The sequence below is a fragment of the Heliangelus exortis genome, chromosome Z, assembly GCF_036169615.1.
Source record: "Heliangelus exortis chromosome Z, bHelExo1.hap1, whole genome shotgun sequence".
In the NCBI taxonomy this organism is placed as follows: Eukaryota; Metazoa; Chordata; class Aves; order Apodiformes; family Trochilidae; genus Heliangelus; species Heliangelus exortis.
Window position 1 is genome coordinate 42,455,116 of NC_092454.1, and position 26,476 is coordinate 42,481,591.

A 26,476-nucleotide genomic window follows, 5' to 3' on the forward strand; every position below is an offset into this window, starting at 1 on the left:
CGTAAAGCTTAAGGGGAAAGTATAGCACTTTAATTCAAATCGTTTGACAGAGCTAAAGACAGCCACTTAGTTACCAATTGCTGAAGTTATTTATGCTCCTTTGCATAAAATAATAATACCAGTTAGAATATTTTGTACATTTCAGAGAGAAATGGGTAGGATAAGGCAAAATTGTACTATATTTGCTGATGTTATTTGTTAATACTAATACACAAAATGTGATTGATCTTAATAAGCAGCCTTACAGAATTGTTTGAATAACTGAAAACTTGTGTATATTTTGTTTCACAGTGGGTAATTTTACCCTGATACAGTGTGACAGCCTACTAGGAAAATATGCAGAGCTTCCTAACATAGCATCTTTTGCCATTTTCCCTCCACTTCTAACTAAATTAGTTTTGCAGTGCATGAGGATTTAGACTGTGATTCAGAGCATTAACTTATCCCCATACTGCTTTGATTGAGCAGCAAAGGGCCCGTTACCAATGCCATATCCAAAGTGATGTTTCCATACCGGCTCCCTGCTGTTTCATTCATAACCACAAAGCAGCCTGAAATGACTTTATTTCTTTTTACAACTTGCAAGGAGTTAATGGACTGTGCTGGCCCCCTGCCACAACCTTTAAGAAACTTTATTAATGTGTTATGAGTCTGGGACATCATAGTGTGGGATTTTATTGGTTATTCATTTTAATGAATAAAAATATGTATGCGCAATTAAAACTATGTTTTCAAGCAATTGCCTTCTAGTAAATGTTAAGTCTTTGACAATGATATTCCTAAAATTTACTAATCACAGTTTTGTCTTTTTCTTTTCATAATGTAAAACTTTGCACAGTAAAATTACTAAGTCTGTATTGTGAATGTTCCCTTCAGCGCAGGCCCCACCTTTAGCCCAGAAAATACTCTTTTATGATACAGAAAAAAACCCAACACTTAAAAGCTTCTGGTTGGACTTTACTGTGTCCCTATGAATGTGCCATTGCAGAAGATGATGAGAAAGAGTGAGACAACTGTATTGCTGTGGAGATGTAGGCAGCCTGTATGCAGTATATAACATAGGAGGAGCTAATTTAATGTAACGAAGTTTAAATGAGACCAGAAGTCAGCTGCTGGTGGGCTGTCTGTCTCATGTGATTGCAGTGTTCTGTTACAAACATTTCTTCTCAACAGGCAATACTCGACAAGCAATAGGATTAATTTCTGTAACACATTTTTAAAATTCGGAATTCATTCAGACAGCGAAGTAGATAAGAATCGGTAAACCTCTCAACAGTTTCTAATGTCTGGGAGCAAGACCATAGTTGGCTTATTTCATAAAGATGTGAGCTCTTTTTAAAAGAAGGTAATTTCCTTTTCATTCCATTATTCAAAAATAAAAATGGTCTTGTAAACATATTGTTCACTAAGAAACATTCCAATTCTCAGTCCCTGGATGCTTTTCCCTAAAACTGGTAAAGACACGCAGATCAAAAATATATAAAATATATAATAATAAAAACGGGCAACAGGGACAGAAATATGGAAGTGAAATTCAGTGGGTGATGGAATGAAGAGTTAGTAGGAAAGCAGGACATTTAAATAAAAATGTCTCAGTCTACTTAAATAGTTTACTATATTAGCACATGATGACAGCTGTTAAGTTTGCATAAAAATTTCCATTATGCTTTCAGGCTTCTCATTTGGACTTGAAATTTTCAAAACTTGCTCCCTAAATTATGTCATTTGCACATAATTAGAGCAAAAAGCATGGCAATTGTTTACATCTATAGGGACATCTTTATTTCATAAAGTACATAAAAAGATCCTGTGAGTTTGATTAAAACTATTTTCTTGAGACAAATATCTGGAGATAAAAAAACTAGTACTTGCTGGGGAAATGAACCTTAGTGAAGAGTGCTGCAGTGATTACTTTAGGCTTGGTGGTGGTGTGCACAGTATTTTCCTACCAACAGTCCTTCACAGTCCTGGGTGTAGTTCAGTCTAGATCCCTCTTCCCTTTAACCCCTGTTGGTTTCCACAAGAACTGAAGAACTGCCGAGTAGTGATAGGCCTGACACAGCTAAAGATGGCCATGAGTTAGTGAAGAGATCTGCAAAGGAGATGCCTTATTTACTAGACTATTTGACTCAAGAATATTTTCCAAACAAAGCTATTCTGGTAGAAAGTCTGCTTGCAAAATAAAGATTTTTGGCTTTTTTACACATATGTATATTTTATATATACAGGTGCTGCATGAGTATCAATACCGCCTGAATTTAGCTTCTTTCCAAGTTTATATAAAACCTTTAATGCATGGATATTTAAGATACTGGCCTCATTTGATGCAGAGAATGAACAAATGATTACAGGAATTTACATTGCATATGGTCCCTAAAACTAAGAAGAAATTGTATTGCCAACACTGATTGTGACATCTTGACTTTTGAACATCTACCTATGCAGCTTTGGTTTTTTTTGCATACAGATTTTGCATGTGTTATGCAAGATACATTTGAGATCTCTAGTTGTGCAGAATAAATAGTAAGTTGATGCAAGAAGCAGCATTAACTTGTGATAATTTTTGCCTCATCTTTTTTCAGAATTAAGAACACTTATTTTTTTTCAACAGATTTTTAAGGAATTTAGACCTAGCCATTAGCTAGGGAATGTGAGGAAAGAGGTTGCCTCACTCACAACACTTCTGTAGAGCTGGAAAAAAATAAGTGATGCTCCTGATAGAAGACATCCTTTGATTTTCCCTCTCCTGTAAGTTCTAAGCAAATGAAAGAGGACATGGGAGTAACTGAAAAATAATAAAAAACCCAAGCCCGTACCTTCGTCCTTCTTTCCTTTGAGTACTTCTGAAACGCAAGTGCCAGCGCCAGTGGAAATGTGAAGCGATTGGTAGGGGCCTTTCTAAATACACAGCTGGAACTGCTATGATACAAGGATGTTTACTGAAGCATTACAATCACAGCATGAAGATAATGGCATTTTTAAATAATGTAAATAGAATTTCACAGTAACTTGAAACATGGAAGAGCTAAAATTTGTTCACCTTGGTTTTAGAAAACCTGTTGGCAGTAGCATGCAGAACCTGGGGGCTGGGATCTTATTTTCCTACTGCTTGCAGCATGAGAGTGCTTGAGTTACATGCAAATATATTCTAGACTTTATCCCAGCTGCTGGCCTGATGTCAGACTGGTCAGATAAAGGTGGGACACTGGCATTTGGGCTTTAGAAGGCTGTTCAGTATATATTTGTTTTTGTCTTTAACAAATGGACAAATATGTGTCTTGAACACATTTTCTTATGTTTCTTTCAATTCAGCAAGGTATAAAGGGAAAGTTTTGGGATTCCCAGTAAATAAAGTACTTGGTGCTTTCATAGGAGGAGATGCCCTGCACACTGAAATTGCCATGCAAAGAGGAGAAATAGGGAACAGGTAGATACTTATTGTCGAAATAGCATTTGAAAGGAAGAAGAGTGTCATGATATTCACAGACTGAAGACTGATCTGTAGAAGCTGTAGGCAGCAGATAAGATAGAGAAAATGACATAATTTTGTGGCAGGTTCTTCAGAAAATAGAGGCAGCAAAGTTATTCCTGTGCATATCTGACTGATAAAAATTAATCCCTTGCTACCTTGCTAGCTTTGCTCTGTCCTTTTTTTTTTTTTTCGGTAGGGAGCAGTTTAAAGGTACACTTACTAAATATTAATAGAAGAGAGACCAATTGAAGCTGCATGCTGGTGCAGTCCCCATGCTCTTTGGAACCTTAACCCTAGCTGGCTGGTATTTTACAAGGACATCAGCATTACATAGCTGTGTGACTTTGACCCCGATTACTAATTAAACAGTGGGTGAAAGTCACTTAATTCAGAAGCCTGTTGAGTGGACAGAAGTATCACAGTTAATATCCTCTGTATTTACAGGGACAAAGATTTGCTCGATAGAGTAGAAAGGATTGGAAATGAAATAAAAGTTATATAAATAATTGACCAGGCTTGATCTGCAGTCTTCTGGTGGAGCGGTGTAGCCACAGACAATAAACAGTTCATGGATCAGTTGACCAGCATTTTCATAAAAAGCTCATGTTCAAATTACATTATATAATGATAGCTGATAGGCTTAGAACAGTAAATAGACAAGGACAGAACCCACAAGTAAAGCTTTGTATTCCCTTTGTGTCTGTAATGTTGCAATTCTTCTACTAATGACTTACTTTCTTTTGGAGGGTACACTTATTATTTTCTTTTTTAATTTCAGGAGATGAAAAAAATGCCTGTAGATATATATTTCTTAAAGGAAATTCAGTGGAAATGTCGTGATACCCTCAAGTGTCACCTATTTTTGTGCAAAACCCCTATATCAACCTGGAATTCTTGAGAAACTGTTAAGTGAGCAGTAAGAAATCAGTTGTCTCAGTGAAGGCTTGAAATGCCTCTGCTTCAGTTGTGGTTGGTTACCACCACAGCACAGTAAGCAGGCCCAAGGAATCTCTCTGTTTATATTTAGTTTGGCAGTAGACTCATTGAAAGAATACTTTCCCTTCTTTATTATTCAGGCCCAGGACAGAATAGCTAAACTTTCCTAGTTCTAACCACGGGTGGATTAGCTTGGTAAGGATGTTCTTCTCAAATGAAATACAGAGAAGCTGGCACAGCAGAGACTTGAGATGCATGGAAGGCTTTTGTACATTTTGCTGGTTGCTTGAAAAAGAGATTTTCTTTAGAAGTGAGCAAATGCAATCAGTGCGAAGGAGGTATCGAGTGCCTGGAACTTCACTGGTGCCTTGTGACCCAGATCAGAACATCTGCACTTTTCAAAGGTCTCCTGGCACAGGGGAAATAGATGACAATTTATGCGTAATTTAAAACAATGAAATTAAGCTTCCCTTCAGGAATCTTCCCCGCCCCCTTTCTTTCCCAGTTGCAGGATACATGGAGCAGTCTATCTGCCACCACCCCCTTGAGCAGTGTTCTGGTGAGCCTGGTGTGGCCAGCCAGTGGTGCCACGACCTGTGCTTGTCTAGAAACCCCGTTCCTTGCCTCATTTAAAACCATCATACACTTTTAAAACCAGCTTTGGCTTTTGCCCTTCACACAGGACGACACTAGGTCGACGACATTTCAGGATAACTGTTTGGCAGCCATTTTAGATGCTGCCTGTGCAGAGAGCTCTCTGGCTGCCAAAAATTGCAGACGCTCTGTGCCAAAACACTCTTGGCAGAGAGATAAACTTTGCAGAGATACACAGTCCAGAAATATCTTATAATTACAAAGCACAGGGGGCAGAATGTTTTTACAATACAGCTGTGCTAATGTAAACATTTAATTTGGCAACCTTTTCCACCCACTTTTCAATTTACCGGGTTTATGCAGATACTTTAGGTCTGCAATAAACTTTATTGCTACTTCTCTTAGAGTACAGTTTATGAAACACAGATTTGAAGTATTTTGGGGGCTTTCTATCCATTTAGCAAGGCATGTTGAAAATGTTAGACCGTCATAAAGGGAAGTGTCAATTCCTGTTTTAAAATGCCTTAGATCTGGCTTCACTAAAAGCCTTTGCTTTAAGAGTATATATTAATTGGGGCCTGTCTCCTTTGGTTTCTCCCAAAGCAAGGAACAGGATATTAATAGAAAGAAATGAAATCACTTAAAGGGCTACAAAAGGACATTTGTGCTGATGATCATTAGAAAAGACAAATGTTCCCGGCACTGCAGAATGGTGCTACAGAGAACAGCTCTGAACAGCAGTTCTTGGGAATATAATTGCAATAATTGTGTGATAGCTGTGGTAATTGTTCTTACAGGGCAAAAGAAAAATAATTTCCAGTCTCAAGCATTTTCAGCCAGGGAAGGCAAAAGCAGCCAAAGATCCTGTCCTGCACATTTCAAAATGCTGGAGGTTACAGTATTTTATAATGAGATGAGTTAATTGACTTCGTGAAACTGGTTAATGTTTTGTAATACAAGAACACATATTAGATGCTGTCTTTCTACTCACTATTGAGTACATTTAAGTAACTCCTTCTGCATTTTGTGGGAATGAAAAGCTTCAGTATGACTTTGGAAGGCTGAAATGCTAAGTCCTTCCTCGCATTTGGGAGCTGCCCAATTGTCTGTGGGATCACCCACATCAGAGGGACTGTGCCTGGTGTGGAGGACTCTATATTCAGGATCTAGGCATAACAGAGATATTACAGGCACAGAATTATGTTAGCATCTTCTCTAGGGTTGACAGAATTCAGGACTTAAAGGATGAATTCATTTTGGACAGGCTGAGGAGTAGAAAATACTGTAATATTTTTTTTTTGAAAGTGTGCTGAAGCTTACTTCGTCAGGAAACATGGACTAGCGTCCAAGAAAATGCTATCTTGTCTGCTTTCATTTTGCTATTTGTGTTTCCAGGCCAGGCCACTTATTGTTGCCAATAATTACCCACTAACAGCAGCAGAAGAAAGGCTGCTGGCTTTCCCACAGCAGTGTAGTTGATGGTCTCTGCCCCATGGAGCATTCAGTTTTGGTTTGCCTGTGTGTGGTGCCAGGAGGTGGTGGGGTGAGGCAGGTTGATGACTGGTAAACAGCACCAAAGAATCTTCACGTGTTTTTCAGCTGATGTGCAGAAACTTTTTGGGGACTGCGTGAAGGATTTTTGCTTTAATATCCAAGGGAGAGAAGGAAAGATATTGAAGCAGATAAAAAAAAAGTGTTTATGAGCATCACTGAAGGCATAGTTTACCAGGATGCTTTTAAATGGGCATGTTATCAACCAAAAGCAAGTGAGTGAAATTAACTACTTCAGCTGTTAATTAATTCCAGAAAGTTTGATTTAAAACACGAGTGAAAGGCCATCAGAGAAACTAGAGCTTCTTCCACTTTATTTGCCCATTCCTAGTTTTAATTGAAGTGAATTAAACTTACTTTTAAGAAAACCCCATATATTTACTTTTTTATAGTAGACATCAAATAAATGTAATTAGCTTAATAAAAAGTGTAACAACAGATAAGTATTAAAAATCCATTTGAAGAAAGTCAGCAAGATCAGGTGTTAAAGCACTAACTACTTTAGCTAGGATCTACTTTTAAGAATAATTACATCTCTATAACTTGTTGGCTTTTAAAGGTTGGCTGTGAGGGAGGGAATATAGCTTATGGATGGTATCCAACACAACTAATTATTGCAGGAATTCATAATAAGCTCTTGTACTTCCTGATCACAAGACATTTTTGTAGACTCCTGTTGTAAGAATTGATAATTGCTTTTAGTTGATTGTCTCCTTACTCTTTCTACCAATCAATCAATAAATCAATCTTGCTGACAAATCAGAATTATCTAGATGGGGTTTTTTAAGTGCTTTTGGCTTAATTAGGAGCACAGTTATTCAGCATTGTTATTGTGGTTAGAATGCAAGCACAGCAGAGAACAGAGTGCTTTTAGGAGTAAAATTAAACTTTTTAATAGACTTTGGCCATTTATTTCATAAGCAATAAAAATTCAGTTTAGTGGCAAAGGACCTCAGGACTGAGATCCTTATTGTCCCTCTTATTGAGCTACAGAAATCTGTGACAATGCTGATTATGGCCCGTGGGCCATAAAAATGCATTAAAAAAAAATTGCACTTTGCAGTTCATTGATGTTCCTTAAATGAAATTGGTTGTCAAGATAATAAAAGCCTGGCCACAGGAATTAAAAATCTGAAAGGCAGAAGTGAGAAATGCATTCCACACCTGTAAAGAAATCATTAGTCACCTTTGACAACACTAGTTTAATGAATAACTGGTAAATAAAGTCCTGTATAAACTGCAATCTGTCTCCTCCCTTCTCAGTGCTTTAGAGGAACATGAGTGATGTTTGGAAAGGAAATACCTCTTGTGTTTTGTCTATCAATAAGCCTCCTAAACAAATGGCTTTGGGACAAGGCTCTGTGATATAAGAATGCTTGTGAAGCTGCTGAGAGGGTCTCCTACATGTAAGCCAATCTCAATGTCCAACTGGGAGCCAGGCCTTCCTCGGGAGCAGAGCAACCTCTACCATGCTCTGCTGTGTCATCTTTGAAATTTATGGCCCTATTATAAGTGCAACCAGCCTTGACTAAATGATGTAGGAAACACTTATTGTGTTTCTCTCCTCCTGTGCAGTCAGTGCCAGTGTTACAGAGGTTCCCACCCCTGCCTTTGCACTGCGAGCACAGGTAGCAGCCTGCAGCAGTCTGCTCAGCACAGTGCTGGAAGTGGCCTTCTAGATCCTGAACCTGGGATAGGAGCTCTACCCACAGCAGTGCCTAAAATTACACCCGTCCATCCATCCATCCATCCATCCATCCATCCATCCATCCATCCATCCATCCATCCATCCATCCATCCATCCCAAGGTTTGAGGGGGTGCAGAGGTGGCCAATAGCTGCCTTTACCCAAAGGTGTAATCCTTCTTTCATCCCAGATCACAGGCTTGTAGCTGGATGTTTACCTTACGATTTGGACAAATGTTGGAAGTAAAGTAGCTCTGCTCAATCAGTGTGGCAAGAATTAAAAAAAAAAAAATTTCAAAGAGGTAAATACAGTTTGGCACAATAGCCTATGCACTGAGCATCCTAGGGGTTCTTGAAAGATTGGCTGCACAAGAGAGGGGATCAGGGACAGAAAATGAGTGTGTATGGTGGGAATCCCCTGCTCTGGCATTATCTTAGGGGATACTTTTGAAAGATGCTGAAAACTCATATGTATATAGCAGTAGCTTGCAGTTGTTATATGTATATAGCAGTTAACTTGCCAGCCCTTACATGGTAGTAACAACACTGTGTCAGTTCTTAGGAAACACAGGGACAAACGAAGTATTCCCCTGCACAGCAGAAGACAGTTTAAATAGATTAGACTCTGGCATACCACTTCAGTTTATCAAGCATTTAGTGTTTAGGATGTACAATACAGCCGTATGTGACTTGCCAACTATCTGGGCTTCCCCCACTGTTTCTGGTTTGGCAACGATGTGTTTTTTCACCCTGTTGCAATGCTGACTGCCAAGGAGACATGGCCAGCTTTCTGCTTCCTGTCTTCCCCTTTGTCCTGGCTTGGCCTGCACTCCGCCTGCCAAGTCACGGATGCCAAAAGCTTATACAGAAAGGTCAAAAGACTAAGGCTTGAAATCACCTATGCCAACATTTGTACTTTCTTTCTATTCTTCTGTATTCAGCTAAATGGAAAGTACACAGCACATAGCTGAGACAGGAGTTCAGATAAATGTTTGACAATAGGCGTGTATGTATCACAGTTTTTCATACTGCTCACAGATGTAGTAAGTGCTGAATGTGTTAAGAGGAATTATAGGTAAAGCTAACTGAAATGTGAATTAGTAAAGATATATAATAACCTTTTTGGTTTTTAGGGATTCATCCCTCTTCCTCCTCTACACAGTTGTTTTGTGTTTGGTTTTGGGTTTTTTTTTTTGGCTTACTCTTGCAGTCTTAACTTTACTTGACAGTCAAGTTCCTTTGTAATTTAGCCCTACACTTCTTTGCAGCTGGATCTGCAGCTACATTAATATCTATGACCCTGTGTAACTACTAAGAAAATCAAGCTTCATGTAATATTTATAGCTGGGAAGCTCTAATAGTAAGTACTTAACTGTCTGGAACCTAAACTTACCCAGCATAAATCTGAAAACTCCTGAATGGAACAGTTCTGTTTGCTTTTTTTCCCAGACGAAATCTGCTTGTCTGATTCTGGTTCGGCTTCTCTCCATCTTGTGAATCTAAAGTAGAAAAATATGTGTACCACTTCTATTTCTGTAGTGTTTCTTATAATGACTGCAGTATTCAGCTAATGCTTTAATCTCCTATTTTTGTCTAAACACTTAATAGTAGCCATTAATATAGCATTACGATTGGCCAAGAGTTGTAAAATTGCATGACTGTAGGGGAAAGCCTTCGGATCAGATGATTCATCAAAGCCTAGCTTTGTGTTTCAGTGAGTCTTCAAAGGAGCCTATTCACTTTATTAATCACCTTCTCTGCCTCTCCCCAATTTTGCACACCTTTAGAGGGAGGGTGTTGCTTTAAAGTAACAGCAACAAGTAAGAGGAAAACAAGAATGATCCTTTCAATAACAGGCCCCTTCTTAATAAGCACCATTTGATTGTCTGTCTCTGAGCAAGAAACCCCTACAGTTCTTAGTGGTTTTGATTTGTTGAACCTAAAGTATTTTCCTGAACACTGAGAAAGAAGGCTGCAGGGCTGAGGAATATTCTCAGGCATATGTTGGTGGCAGGAGGAAGGTATATTGCAAAGAGAAGATAGGGAAAAGAATTTGTTATTCATTCATACAGGTGGTTGCAAGTTACCTTATAGTAAATCTTTAACAATTTCATACACAGTATTATTCCCAGAGTTAATTATACACCTAGACCAGGTTGGAAGGGCTGCCAATGTCATTAATGGAATAACAGTGCACTTCCTAGAGTCAAACATAGCTTGTGGACAATCACTTCTAACTTCGCACACACGAAGAGACATATTCTGAATTCGTTGCATACCAGGTAATTACTCATATGTATACCCTCTGCTTTTAGTAATGCAACCAACGAAATGCACTCCACTTGTCTGTTCTGAAGGTGGGTGTCTTCCACCTGAGCTTTGATGGGTTATAATTTACACACCACCAACTGCATTTGCCGCCTAAGCAGAGAATGGTGAAGAAGTGGAGTATTTATGAAGCTTTGTTTCTTTGTTAGTGAATGTTTTGGTTGTTCTTCAGTGCCAGAATGGGGATAGGAATTTTCTCAGATACTGGAAAGTGAAACATCACTGCAGAGTATTCGCAGTGTTTGATTTTGAGGAGTATTCTAGCATCTGAAATCAGCAAGATTATTTTCATTGATAAGTTTATTTCATGACCTTGAAACTGACAAACCTGTCCTGCAAATAGAATGACTGGGTATGCTTGTGTGCAAGCAAGATCAAAACTCAGTCAGTACTGTCTCTTGCAGGCCATCAAATTTGTCTTTGTCATTTGGGTTAAGAATTTACCTTGGCTTTCTAATGATTTAAAACCTTCCAGTCTTTATCATGAATCTGGAAAAGATGTTGAGACAACATATTTCTGTGTTGTAATAACATTTGAATGAAATACGGAAACATAGGAAAAAGCATTTTTTAATACACTGCCCCATAGTTAATGCACTTATTTTTAATTCCTCAGTGCTTAATAAATAATAACAAATGTTATTTCCTAACGTGACGTTTATTATGTATCTTTAGCCTGGTCTTTTTTTTTTTCTTATTGATTAAATTTTTTACATCTACTGGTTATTAACATGGACTTGTGCTAAAAAATTTTTGGAAGGCAGTTGTCACTTTGATGCTGACATAGGCTTCTGCTCAGAAATCCTCACATGCCTATAATCTACATTAATTTAGTGTTAGGCAGTGGCATTTAGTGTGAAATTGTATAGGTGAGAGCTGTTCAAAGATACCTGAACTCAGCTGTGGCTGAGCCAATTTGTGTGTAGGAGAAAGTGTAGACTTGATAGTATTTCTTAGAATCGTGTTTTCTAGTCTGAATTCTGTATACATACCCATACTACCTAACGAACTGTGGTAGTCTGCAGACTAAATTTGTATAAAGCTTTAGTTTTACTCTCACTGTCACGGCAATCTGTCTTCATCTACTGTTTCCATCTCCTGAATACTTAAATCATGCTGTTATCAATAGCTATGCATATGGAAGTGATTTGATTGTTCATTTGATTAAAATAGAAGAGAGGGGACATACAGTAACGCTAGTCTTTTCTGAGGGGGCTCAGGGCTTTAAACTTACAGCAGACAAACTTACTTGATATGGAGTGCACTTTAATTTTTGTTACACAGACTTTATTTTGAACGATTGTGTATGTCAGAGCACTTAATGCCAGAATCTCTTCAGAAAAATTGGCCAAAGAAAAAAAGTGCTGGCATATTCTTGGTTTCCGGTGGTTGCTTTGCTGCTGGTGGAGCTCTCTGGTTGCCAGCCCTGAGGTTGCCTCACCCAGCTGCAGGCAGGTCACATGCCCCTGGCCTGCTCCCACATGTGGAAGTGCAGTATTGCCAGTGAACAGAGGGCATCGTATGAAAAGCATGCTTTGAAATGGGACAGCTCCAGGCTGGAGAGGGCTTGGGAAAAGTTTTGCTGCATTCTGGGATCAGTACCTTTTTTCTGGTCCTTTTTTTTTTCCTCCTGTGCATGTTGTTTTTCTTCAGCTTTTTTTTTTTTCTGCAAGTGTGAGGTGTGACTATTGGGCCCTCTGCAATGCTTCCTTGTCAGTCACACCCATTGGGTGGAGAAAGACAGCCCTAGGGCAAGGTGAATTTCATGAGAGAATTGGATTTTCTCATGTGCTTGCTGCTACTGATATACTGCTGTCGTGAACAGGCTCTATAGCTGTTTGTGTTTCACTTTTAAAAGGCATTAAAGGGATAGTGTTTGCTACTCAGATGTGCCGCATCTCCTGCAAAACTGCTGGAAAACATGAAAGCATTTTGGGGCTTGGGAGATTTACTTGCTGTAACTGCTTATAGGATAAAGACTATTGTTTATCTAGCTAATTGGTCTCGTTTGCATGCTAATGCCAATTTTAGCAACTTCATGGAAACCTGAACTACTGAAAGACTGGCTGGTCTGAACGAACTCTAGTCTTGGCATTGTGCAGTTTTCCAAATTAATTTAAGTTGCTCAAGCAGCACAGGCTGATTGACTTTTCACTCTGAAGTGAAAACTTGCTCTGAAGTGTTGGAAGCAACCACAGTGAAAGGAGGATGAGCTAGAAAGGGAGCAGTCGGAATGTTTTCTTTTGGTAGTACACAAGTTGTGTGTGTGTTTGTGGACAGCCGAAAGGGATAGGCAGAAGGGAAGAAAATAAAGCAAAATATGAGGAATTTGCAAGTTGCCATTGAAGTATTGTAATCTGCTTGCAATCAGTCATAAAAGGGTCTGCTGTAATTACAGAGCACACACCCAAACTCTTGTGCAAAAGCAGCCTCTGCTTTACACTGAACCAACTGGCATTTTTAAATATCTTAGTTGCAGAACTGCAGTTGATATTGTACCTGTGTCAGGGAATTTTGCCTATGCTATTGCTCTTAGTACATAAGAAATTAGTAGAAGTGAGGTATATGCTGACATGGGATGTATCATGGATGTTAGAGAACTACAAACCAGATGCTCCCAGGTGATACTGGCCACAAAATGACAGAATTATGTTGGGAAAGAACAAATGAATATGATCACATAGCATTTAATTTTTTTTATAGCTTTTGACCAGTATGACTGAAATGACAGCAGTATTGCTAATAGAGAGACAGGGAATTTGTGGAAAGAATGTTTTTTAAAATTGCTTTGTTCAAAACTTGAAAGACAAGGTGTAAACTAGGATACTTTTTAGGATACTTTTTTTTTTTTTTTTTTTTTGATTTTGTGGTTGCATGCTTTAAAAAAGAATCCTTGTGGTTTTTTTGCAGAGCATCCCTGCCCAAACCCAGAACTGGCTTAATTATACATTTCTGTGACTTAGTGAGCCCTCTATTTTAAGTTCTCCTGTGACATTTCATGTAATTGGGTAATTCTAATATTTATGTATTGTAGAAGGTCAAGGTAGACAGCAAATCAGTGCAATGGTCAGAATTTTTTATCAGAATTTTTTAATCATTATTTCTTCAGTCCTCTAGATGTTATCAGTTTGTAGTATTTATTTGCTACCAACTTAAATATGCTGGAAAACAAACGTGGTGTTTGTGAACACGTGTAATTCCAGTCAAGTTTAGGAACCACTGGTATGCAAAGGTAGGGTGATTTTTGTCGGTCAGTGTTTGTACATTATCTACTTAGTTCCCACTGATTTACTTTCTTTTGTCACTGTTAGTTTGTTTTAATACTGGGTGTGGGGGAACATGAGCAGGCAAAGTGGTGCATATTTTGTCTATGAATTTTTGGATTATAGAAGATGGAATTAAATCTGCATTATAAAGAACACTGTAACATTACCTACAAATTAGGTGTGTATACTGCCATTTGAGACATGGTCTAAGATATGAATTGTTACTTAAGGATACAAAGAACTATGGCATTGCTTATGCTGTGTCTCAGTTAGATGTAAATTAATATCCCAGTGTTTAGAAACTGCAAATAGCATCAACAGGCAGTCTCAGGATAAGACATACTACCAGTGTATAGGTAGCTGTTGAAAAAACCACCACCAACCAAATAACCAACCAAACCCAAACCACTGGTCTTTTTGGGTGTTTTGTTCATGTATTCTATATTCTTTATGCTAAAGACCATATGTTACCACCAGTCATGATGCTGAACTAATTAACTGAAATGAAGGCATACTTTTTTCCTTTGCTAAATGTTATAGTATTTAGTAACACTACAGTGATGCTCAGGATCGCAACTCATTAAGCATTTTACCTCCTATTTCAAAGAAAGTATTAATTCTGTTTTGGGCTCCTGAGCGTTGTTATTCTTACTTGAAGAGATTTTACCTCATGCTGTTCTTAGCTGGATTGAAAAAGTATTAACACTGCAGTACTTTAGCTTAATTTTTGAGTTTCCATTATATGTAAAACCCTAGCATTTTTGTTTGATTGCTGTTTATTTCCCCTAATTAGCATACAGTCTGGTGGCATATTTAGGTCTTCAGGAAATCTCTGTCTACAGAATAATAGTGAGGCCTTGTGAGCCACTGCTGATACTTGTAAACTACTTTGTGGGGTCTTTGTCAGGTGATGCTTATACTCATGAAGTAGCATATGATTGTAACTTTCTGAAAGGTCCAGCTTTTGTAACTGTGTTTTAGTGGAGGACGCTGAGCACACATTGAAGAAAAAATGCAGGCCTATCCTACACTATTTGTTGAACTGTATTTTCTTTTGTACTTTTAAACTGTGATTTATCATGAAGTTCTTTATCCAAAGCTCACTAGAGAAACTTTCCATTGATTTTAAAAAACTTGGGCTGAGACTGATACTGAATAAACTGGGTTGTTTTTTCTTTTTTTTCTGTATCAATAACCTGTGCCTAAAAAACAGTGCCTTTTGTAGTGGAAATGGGCATTTCATCTCTCTGAACATTTTTTGCTTTATGGCCCTAAAATGCAACAGAAAATTAAATCCTGACTGCCTGTGAGTCAGTTATAAAATCCACGTTGACTTCCATGAACTCAGGATTTCTGCATAAGCTCTTAGTAACGCATATTGCGTGAAGGTGAGGGCCAGCCTTTGTCTTAACAACATAAATGAAGTTGCCAGTTTATTAGTTGTCTGAAGATACACGTAAGCAAATTCCTATTCTTTGCATGCAAATATGAAGTTTTTCATTAATGTAGTCTAGAATGTAATTTTTTTCTTCTCTAAACACACAAGTAAGTCTTTCACCGTGTTCTACCTTTTGCTTTTCATTTTCTGAAGAATCTGCAATAAAAACTCTTTATGATATACATACGTTAATGTAAAGGGTTTATTGGTTTCCAAGAACAACTTCTGAATGGCTAATATCCACAGTATCTTCCAGATGGATAAAATTAAGCATTCATATCTCATCCCTTCCTACTGAGTCCAGCAAGTTTTGGAAAGAAACTTCATTCTTTCACAGTCATCCACATGTGGCCAGATACCTATGTAAATCTCTTCTTAACATACATGTCAAAATAGAGCTCAGCTAATATTATGAAGTATGGGAAACATTTGTTTCAGGCCATGAAAAAATCTAATCCTTCTCTTAACTTAAAAATGTGTGCATGTGTGTGTGCATACATATATATATATATATATCTTTGTATATATAATATATACGTCCTATGCAAAGCCTAGAACACATCTGGGGAAAGTTCAGTTTTCAAAATGAGCAACATATGGTCTTTTAAAATTGTATAAGAAATATTTTGAATAAATAAGTGTTGTGATTTATTTTGCATAAGTAGGGGAATTTAAATAAAAAAGATAAATCTGTGCATGGGACATAAAGCTGAAAAGCTGACTGTGCTTATTGGCATTTTGGTTCTAGTAAGTGCTTCTAAGTCCTTCAATTTCTTTTAGCTATATAAAAACTGGATTTACTCCCAGAGCTCCACTTCTTAAGTAGGGCAGTTTAAAAACTAAACAAGAGCTGAGTCAGTTAATTAATTTAAATGAGATTACAAATCAGCAACACATTACGTAATGTTGATTTAATTACCATTTTTTATTTACCTAATTAAAACACTCTGAAGAAAAGTTAACAGTCTCGACAATGGCTGGTTGGGTGAGTTGGCACCAGCAGATCTGAGCTGCTGACACACGGGGAGGTGAGGAGGAATCGGGTCCCACTGGGACAGATGGGTCCTTGGCTGAGAGTCTCAGGGGCTCTCCCAGTTGTAGCAGCCACAGCCCCACTGGTCTGCTGTGGGAGGGTGCGGGGGAGTGCGGTGAAAGGGGATGACTGAGGATGACTGAGGAGCTTTGGCTGTGTCCCCGCTCCAAAGCAAACAGATTCAAACCAAAATAAAAACAGAGCCCAGCTTCTCTGCCTGACGGGCTGACTGTCTTCCAGAGGAAGCACCTCCGTGCCTGAGGCCTCACAGGATTTTGTGAGATGACAGGCCTGCTCGGGCAAAAACCTGAGCCAACAGCCAGCACAGGCAGACACCTTGCCTTCCTGGGGACAGCAGTCAGCTCTCTTCCTTGCTGTCTTTTTTGGGAAGGTGAAGGTTGGATGGCAGCAGCCTGTCAAGGTAAAGCGGATAGGTCACTATTACGGCTCCTTGTGCAGTGTGTTGGTGCTGATGGGATCAGCCTGGCTTCATGAGATCAGCGTGTCCAGAAGCTCCTGACATTACTCAGGTCTCCCAAGAATTCCCTCCTATGCCTCCCGGGTGCAAAGATGGGAAATCAGAAGACACCTTACATCCTTAGCAACCAGGACTGTTATTTCTGTGTCGGCTTAAGAGCCTTTAGACAGATTTTTTTTGGTTCACTTACTTAACTTTGGGGAAAACAGGCCTGCAAACAGATCAAGGATAATGGCATGCTTTTGGAAAACCAGAGGATGCCAGAGAGCCTCTGCAAAGTGAGCAACAAGCAGTCCTTCGTTGCATGGCCAACGGGGTTTTCCACTGCAGTGTTGTCTGGGAGCCAGCACCACTGCCCCATGACTTACACCTCAATCTTTAACTTCAGTTCTCTACACTGCTCATTTACCACCAGCTGTATGACTACCAAACACAATTAAAGTTTGCATTACTGGTGCCCCTTATGCAGTACAACAGCATTATGCTAGAGAGCAGTGCTGGTAAACACAGAGGAACTCCTTGCAGAATTAAGGTAGCTGAATGTCATTTTAAGAAGAAATGACTTTTTCTCTTTGTGGAGGGTTTCAGTCTGAGTGTCATAAATAGTCATTACTAATAGTATGTACTATTGGGAAAGGTGTGAGGCTTCCTCCTGTAAACAGGAGGAAGGCTTTACCTTCCTCAAGGTAAAGCCCTACTTGTTTTTCTGAGGTGCTGTTTCGTCCTTGTGTGAAATGGGGTTCATACCATATATTTTTAAGGATATCAAATCCTGGAATCATTTAAGGTGGAAAAGACCCTTGAGATAATTGATTCCAGCCATAAATGTAACACTGCCAAGTTCACGGATAAACCATGTTCCTAAGCACAACATCTACATGTCATGGTAGCTCCACCACTTTTCCTGGGCATTCTGTTTCAATGCTTGACAATGCTTTCAGTGAAGAATTTTTTCCTAATACCCAATGTAAACCTCCCCTGACACAACTTGAGACCGTTTGCTCTTGTTCTATCATTTGGGAGAAGAGACCAACACCCACTTCACTACCTCCTTCTAGGTAGTTTTAGAGAGTGATAAGGTCTCCCCTGAGCCTCCTTTTCTCCAGGCTAAGCAATGCCAGTTCCCTCAGCTGCTTCTCACAGGACTTGTGCTCAAGCAAAGGAAGTGGTCAAGATGAGCATTTTATAGTATGAAACCAGGCAGAATTTTTAGGGAAAATATTTTCATTAAATCCAGTGGTCTCTGGATATAAGAAAAATAAATCCTCTCTGAAGTTAACATACTTTTTAAAGCAATGGTGATGCACCAGTTCTCTTCCCATGTTTTTAGTATCATTTCAGCAGATATTTAATACATTTAAAGCATTTTCAGCTTGTTTATTCCAGAAACAAACTGTCTTGCTACTAGACCTGGTGAGAACAATGCTCATAAGATTGTTTAGTAATACAGGGCCACCAGGTACAGAAGGAGTATACAGTGAAAGATGTATGTTCTTTAACTGGAGCTATTAGAAGTGCTTGAGATGTTTATCAATCCAATCAGTTGCTTTACCAAGGTAAAATAATGTAGAAGAAGCTTAAGTATGTACTAAACTTAGGAAAATAATAATGATGCCAAGAACACAGATGAAATAATTTTTATTTGCGTTATGGATTTTTGCTGATCGCATTGTTTGCTTTGACAAAGAGAGAGATATCTCCCTTTTTTGTTGCCATGGGTGTATTCCTACCATAATGATGTTCTGAAAATCTTTGAAAAAGGAAGAGTTGATTTGGAAAGTTTTCTCACTCTGAGGACAGTCCAACAGTGGGGCCCAGGGCTATCTTCACCTGTGAGATGTTTCATGCCCTGGCTTTCTTAAGCCCTGAGCAGCTGAGTCTGATCCTATGGCTGAGCCTTCTCTGGGCAGAGGCTGGGACTGGAGAATACCCAGGTCCCCATGAGACTGGTATGTGATTCTGGGATGTTCAGAGGTACAACCATTTGCCTCAAGTTTCTGACATCAGGTGGCAATGTCATCCTGAAGGATGGCAGTTTGGGAGGTAGCTGCCATTCTTGTTCGTGATAATGACTGTCAGTTGTCAAGTCAGATGCCATGAGAGTGTGTGAAGACTTGAAGAGCATTAAATTGATACTTACATGGTGCCACTTCTCTCTGGTTCTTTATCCTCCCCTGATCCTCCAAATCATGGAGTATCAAAGAACAAGGGTGTATTTACATACTGGTGAATCATTAAAGTCATGTCTATCAGCTGAGATTAACTGAGTGCAAAGGCTGTCTCTTTGCCCCCGTGGTAAAAGTGAAATGTGTTCAATGAAACCACTGAGGAGGTTTGTCTGATAAGTGTGACACCTGTGGAGAATCTGCTTGTTTCTAAGACATGGCTCAAGAAAGGTCTTTTTGTTTGGTTGTTTTGGTTTTGTTTTTGGCAGATTCCGCTTCTATTTGTTTTAAAGACCTTATGTGTTAGGGTGATACAGAGAATCTTCAAAGCAAAATTTGTTGTACAGTATGGGCCATAAAGGCAGTATAACATAACTTAGTTTCTTACCAGCTGAGAAACAAAAGGTCAGATTACTGAGTTGGGCAACATTAAAAAATCCCTCAGGAAGGTGGTGAACAGTGTTGTGAATTTCTTGGCTTTGCTGGGGTGTGCATCCTTCCCGCTGCTGTTTGTCAATGGCAAGGTAGTGCAAAGGGAAGAAGCATGTTGTCCCTCACTCAATTGCAAATCATCAGCTTGTATTTTTTTTTCCCTCTGATTTATGAAGCCAAGAGGGATATATCTTGGTAGCAACTTTCTCCCAGAGTATGGCAGGGGAAAAGGATTGTTGTTTTCTCACCAGCACCAGGCCCCAACAGTCAATTTAACTTTACCCTGTCTGCAGTGAGAGATACCCACACTTTTGGATACTCATTAGGATTGACCCCTAGAAATGAAAACGTGGGAAACAATTGGATATAAGATACACCAGATTCTTGACCAATCTTTTCACACCATCTCCTAAAAGAAAGAATAATTTGAGATAGAATCTCCTCCTGGTAGCCATGCTGAATCGTGATAAATCATAGCTATCAGGGTTACATGCATATCTACCAGATAAGGCTAAAAGCTGACTTGAACCATTATATAAAATATTTATGAACAGGGCAAAAAGTTGTCAAGCCATCAGCCACTGACTGTTGGAGCAGTCAGCACCAAGAAAAGTAAGAGAAGGTGTGCTTGACATAGATGTGAGGTGCATATGAAAGCCATTCTATGGAAATGCTACATGTATGTGAGCTGTTGCTCTGTAGCAAATAAGGATAAGTACCTCTGCATAGAAGAATTTTTTCAAGAAAAACACATTAACAGTAGAATTTGAGAACGAGTTTTTTAAAAAAACAGCCAACAAAAAACCAAACCAAACCAAACCATACACAAAAGTCCTCACACATATAAAGGAAGAATACACTAGGGGAACTTACAGTTGGCACCTACCTAAATGACTATGTTGAAAACTCCATTTTCATACTATTTACATGATGGTGTTTTCTTTGCTACTAGCTATGTAGCTTTGCTTACAGCTTATGTGGGGTTTTTTTTGCTTGGGTTCTGTTTTTGTTGCTGTTGGTTGGGTGGTTTTTTTGGTTTTTGTTTTTTTGTTTTTGTTTTAATATGCACAGAAATATTTTGTGGGAATATTGAATGCAAAGCCAATTAGACAAGACAATGAGTCTGGTTTATGTTCTCCTCTATCACACTGGAAGAAAAGCCTGCAATTTTAAATCCAGGGTTCATGTTGTTAATTAATGAACTGGTGCACATGAGGACAAAGAGAGATGTAAAGTGTCTTACCATGTCTTCTGCTTTCTTAGTTTCTGTGTCTTTCCAAAGATGCTACTTCCTTTTTTAGAGAAGCGTTGCTCCAGTGTCTCTTCTCATTCAATGTTCTAATTGTATATAGCTTACTAAAATAATTTATTCATTGGTTCTCTTGTACTTTTTAAGGTTATTAGCATCCAATCAAATCAGGAGAGTGGTAAATAATCACTGACACTAGTAATGGAATTTGCTCGTCTCAGGCCATCTCAAGTCTATATCTTTCATTCTGAGAATGAGATGCTTCTGTGTGCTTTATGTGCAGGCTTACATAGGTTGATACTCTCATACAGACCACAGTTCTTTGCTTTTTCAACTGCTTTGAGTGAAGGATTAGATGATCTGCTTCTTGCATTCAATTTACAATAATTCTTTGGATTCTCAAGGTCGTTGAGACCCCACTGGAAAGTATGTTAGTAGCATCTACTGCTCAAAACACTGTGTGAGAATCAATCTGTAAAAATCATGATTGAGATAAGTCTCACTGGCAAATTCTAATAATTAGCTAGCTGCTTATCCCTATTACTGGAAAATTTTTTGCTACGTTTATCTTGTTATAGTATGAAAAAGAACTGTTTAAGCAACCATCCGTCTTCGAAATCCTGTACCCAGAAAGTGACTCTGTTGACGAGGAGAAACTAGAAGCAGAGAAAAATAGCTGTGCAGGAGCTAAAAAAAAAATGTTCTTCACCTTGTGTATCTTTTTTGGTGAATTTTAACAAGAGAACACTTCAAAGGCTATTTTCTGATAGGCCTCATTAATCCAGTTTCAAATCTGTGTTCCATGAGCTATACTGCCCAAGCTTTACTGGGTGCATATGCAGCCAAACTAACACTTCATTTAGCCACACATCTGTGGTAGTTTTACACTTAGACCACTGCTGTGTAAAATCACTCCTCTCTGATAATCTTAATTTAAATAACAATATATATGGCTTGCAGAAGAGAAAAATGTCTATTAGAAGAATATTAAAGTTCACCCCCTGCAGGGTGAACCTTCCCATTTCAACACAGGAGAAAGGACATTTGTCCATACTGAGGTCCATATGCAGAGAAGCATCATATTTTTAGCATTTCTTGTTGCTGAACGAGTTTTGAAATTAAGTTGTTTTTTTAAAGGGATATTCTGTATCCTATAGTGAAAAGGAACAGGCTTGCTGGATAACTATATGTTGTGCTGTACAGTAGAACTTTCAAGAGTACCAAAGTGCCCAAACCATGGGATGTGCAGTTGGTTAGCAGGAGGTCCACCCTTCTTTCTTCCTGCCCAGTGTTGAAGTAGACAGAGGAAATGTCATGTAAAATTTGCTATTAGATGTATATTTTTCTTGTGAGCAAGAGTGATTTTATTCAGTAGCATATAATTTAATAGTGTTTTTAATCCTGTTGGAACTGGGTTCTGTGTATACGTTAGTCTTCCAGTACTCAGATAGGTTCCAGTCCCCAGATCACTGTCTTCTGTTACAATTGTAATTCAGATCAATTCAGTAGAACTGGAGCTGTAAAATGGATTTCCATCACAGATCATAACTTTTGTAGAATCATGCTTGTGTTAAACTGCTTGGAAGTTTTGTGTTAAGACATGTTTGCTAAGCTACATGGTTACAGATAGCAATGAACTTCTTGTAGCAGGTGGAGTAAAGATTTCTTTCTTGGTTGAGGACTACATTGGCTTTAAGAAGTGATGGAGATTGAAGGACCAGTGTTTCTTGATGTGTAGTTTTCTCCTTTTCTATAATTTTTCTTCAATTTGGACACTGTAAGCAGAAATACATTCAATATCTCTAACTTCCCTCTAGGTTCCATTTGACAGTAGCAATTTCTCTAGTGCTGTGCTGCAGTATTTTGGAAATCTTTCAGTGATCCAGAAGCACTGCTAAATTAAAAAAGAAAAAAAAAAAGACTGTAAAGCTGCTCTGCTTTAGATACCTGTATAGAGAACAAATTGTTGTGCTTAGTTTAGTTTTTGGTTTTTTTTTGCGTTCAAGAGCATGTCATACATTGTTAATAACAATTTCTTGCAATGAAGCGTAGTTTTGATACATTATTGGTGTGGGAATACAATAAAAAGATAGGTTTAGAAGGAACTGCTTTTGTGGATAAGGATATAATTTCGTTAGTGTGCTAACATCAAAGTACATTCTCTTGATTCATAATGTGCATGTATCATGAAAAGAGCATTCTTTGAAGTGTACAGGGTTTGGGTTTTGTTAGTTTTTGTGTTACATAATCTTTATTTCACAACAGCAGTTCTCACAGACTAGGAACACAAAGCCTATATTGTATTAAAATGGACAATTCTATCTTCAGTTTAGCCGTGAATCTGTGGAAGCAGCATAGGCCTTTATGCTTTAAGGAGGGGGTAAAGAAAAGGACTCATCCCTGAAAATGCCATTAATTGCCTGATCCAGTATGCCTTTCTGGTCATTGCCTGAGAAGAAACTACCTCTGCTTTCCTGATTATGCAATATTATATTCGGGGGATAGAGGGAAAGGGAATGAAAAGGTACCCTTGTAGATATGTTTACAACTTGAGTATTTACCTGAATGACTCCCTTGTCCTTATTCAGTGATCTATGAGTTCCTTTTATTAGGATCACTGCATCTTTCACAATGTTTCTGTTTCTACATAAAATGTGTAACATATAGTGTGTTTGTGCAATAATGCCTTCATGTAGAAAGTCAGGGAAATGACCTTTAAAGAACAATGTTAAGTATTGGTCTAATACTGGTGGAGAGTATTAAAAGGTTGTGAGATACTTTCAAAACAAATTAGTAAAACATTTCTTTCATTTCTTTATAGATTCTGGACAACCAGGAAGTCCAAGCCACAATGATCCTGCCAAGAATCCACCAGGTAAATATAAATCCCAGAACATGTGCATCTAACATTGTTTAAGAACAAAGATACTACTGTTAATAGTTAAAGAGAGCATAGTTGGTCAGCAACCTATTTTGCACTGGCAGGTAGGTAGAATGAGGACAAGCTGTGATTATTTTAGTTCATTTAAACTGGCAATATCTCAGTTGTAGTTTCATTAACATTCATTTAATCTAAGACATTTTTTTTCTTGTTCATGTTTTTTATGATTTTGGGAATGTGAATGGGCAGAGGAGTAAGGACACAAGATTCTAAATAACTTTGCTTTTGTAAAAGTATTCAAGAGCTACAATTATTCTTTTATCTTAGACAGAACACAGTTGACCTGCCTGTAAAGCCTGTGACCTGAGCTACCAGCTTCTTCACTTTTAATTTATATGCGCATTATAGAATGCAAATATGTTATTTTAAAAGGTTTATCATTTCAAAGCAGTTTTTTAAAACATGTTGTTAGTGGGTAATGCTAGTGATACTTGGAATATTTTTGAGAGAGTTGTCAGTGTAAGCAGTCTTTTCAATGATTGTTTAAAAATAAACATTTGAGATAAAATCAAACTAAGACTTTGCCATTCCACACTATTTAGACCAATGGTTCTTTGCATTTTCATGGAGTTATTATTCTTTTAATCAACTGGAATGTGCTAATAAGTCTTGTAAATACTTGCTGTATTATGAATTTTATCGGGGTAAGACAAACAAATGAGACAGACATAGTATCACTTTTTAATTAGCAAGGCTTCTGCCACCTCCCTCCTACTCTTCCAATTCCTGCTCTAGGAAGTGTCTAACTGAAATAAGTTGCAACTAAGTTTCTAAAAGCAAAGCAAACTGCACTTTAACCAGGAATTAATTGTTTGATTCTGGGTTGTTTCATATCCATGAATATTTTCTGGATCTGTGCAAAGATTAGGAAAACAGCCTGTGTTGTGGCGGTACAGTTTTGTACTATGTATACAATCAAGCTGTTCTTTTTTTGTGGTGAAATATGTCATATGTGTTGCATATGAATACCCAAAAGTGGGAGAACCATTCTTGGTCACTATGTAGAAAGCCACATTACTCTCATATGAAGACCAGAAACATATACTGAAGACTTAAGATATGTTTTAAAGATATGAGGGCAGAACACGTCAAAGAACATGGCAAACTCTTTCTCAAGTTGTTTTTCAGTGTGATGATTTTTTTTTTTCCAAGGGATGATGAAGGCTTGAAATAATTTTTGGCTCAAGGTTTTGATGTTTTTCTCCAATCTGTGTGGGATGTTATGAGCAGGCTTTTATTTCTCTATAAAATGTATGACATAAAATATGTAGGGTAGTGGTTAAAAACCCAAACCAGCAAATTTACACCTAAAAAAATTTCCTCACAGATAATTAGTTTTGGTTTTTTTTAAATTTGGAGCATTTAGTTAGCTGTAGAGAACTTACTTTTGGTTTAGAATATGCCTGTTTGTGAGTGCAAGAAAAGCCAAATGTATTACCCCTCATTCTAAAGGATCCTTTGTATCCTCTGAGTTTGGGGAGCTGAAGGCAAGGTCTGAAAACTTAACTTTGACATGTTTTAAAATTCTGGTTTTAAAGTCTTAATTAGCATCTGGAGTAGGAAGGTAGAAGGTTGTATTTCATGACTGAGAATCACATTCTCTAGTGAGCCCAGTCTCCCCAGCCCTCAGATTCGACCCCAGGCTGCTGCCCCTTCCCTGGAAGTGTTAAATGCCAGGTTGGATGGGGCTTTGAGCAACCTGGTCTAGTGAAACATGTCCCTGCCCACTCAGGGAGGTTGAAACTAGGTGATTTCTAAGGTCTGAGGCTCTTTAAGCCCTTCCAGCCAAAACCATGCTATGATGTTATGGTGCTGTGTAGGCAGCTTTGTAGGACCAGATGTCCCAACTTTGACGAACCCTGGTGTTCTAGATGGTGGAGGGAAATAGAAGTCAGGGAAATCTGTTGCTGATTTCATCATGAATCTTTCTGCTTGAAATTTGAGCATAACACTTTCTCATGATTTGGAGTCAATGCTGTCAGTATTATTCCTTTATGTGCTGCCAAGTGGAGACAGAAGCTGTGCCTTGGTTCCCTTGAAACCCTTAATTTAAGAGGGACAGAGGCATAACTGAATGTCATCTGTCTATTTGAGGATACATGAACTTCTATAATTGTTCGCCTTCCCTCTGTGACACTGTCTTGGGGTTAAACTAACAAAGAGAAAGCATTGAGTTTTGTGAGACTACAGAATGCAGCACTTCTGGGGCTGTGAAGGAGAACGAGATGGAGTTGCACTACAGCTTGTCTGGGAAAAGGACTGCTGTCCTCTTCATTCTTATTACACTTCACAGGAGTTGTATTAATAGAACCAGGCAGCCCCAGAGGATATCTGCTCTAAGGACTGTTTTCAGTCTCAGGCCAAGAACAAGTGGGCTGGCAGTGCCAGGAGAGTTTGTTCTATCATGTTTTGGTCTGATGCCTGTACCTCAAGGAGCCAGGGCATTGGCAAAGCATAGGTGCTGTTAGCTTTTGGATGCCACTACCTTCACAAAGAAATTTCCAATGAAGAAGAGGTTGGAAACTGAGTGGTATTTGGTGAGGCTGCTGGTGTTAAAAGTGTTTTTTTCTAGGTTTGGCTAGACTGTTACATTCTTTAGGGTGTCTGGCAATTTGCTGCCTTAACCATGAAGGGAGGATAGTGTCCCTTGCCAAACAAAAGAACATTAAGAACACTTGCTGGAATTCCTTACAATACATTCCTAAAAATACACTGAATAATTTGATAGCATGATACAGTATTAAGATGGTGTAGCTTGTGGCGAAAATGGTATGTCACTTTTGTGGCAAGATCCGGGGGTATCCTCCTTTTTTAATAATTTTCATCTGGTATATTTCTAAACAATGAAACTTACTTTTCTGAGTGCTGGGTTGTAAAGCTCACTTCTCCACTGGGACTGTTAAGTAGG

The 26,476-nt window shown here is 38.4% G+C and overlaps 1 protein-coding gene across 12 annotated transcripts in view; it reads left to right on the forward strand.

Moving 5' to 3' along the window:
* NFIB (nuclear factor I B) overlaps positions 1 to 26,476 on the forward strand; it is a 167,595-nt gene that overhangs the window by 74,023 nt on the left and 67,096 nt on the right. For all 12 annotated transcript variants that reach the window (XM_071731288.1, XM_071731289.1, XM_071731295.1 and 9 more), the window contains exon 3: positions 23,449 to 23,502. In XM_071731288.1, the coding sequence (XP_071587389.1) occupies positions 23,449 to 23,502 (54 nt within the window). The remainder of the gene's footprint in view (positions 1 to 23,448; positions 23,503 to 26,476) is intronic.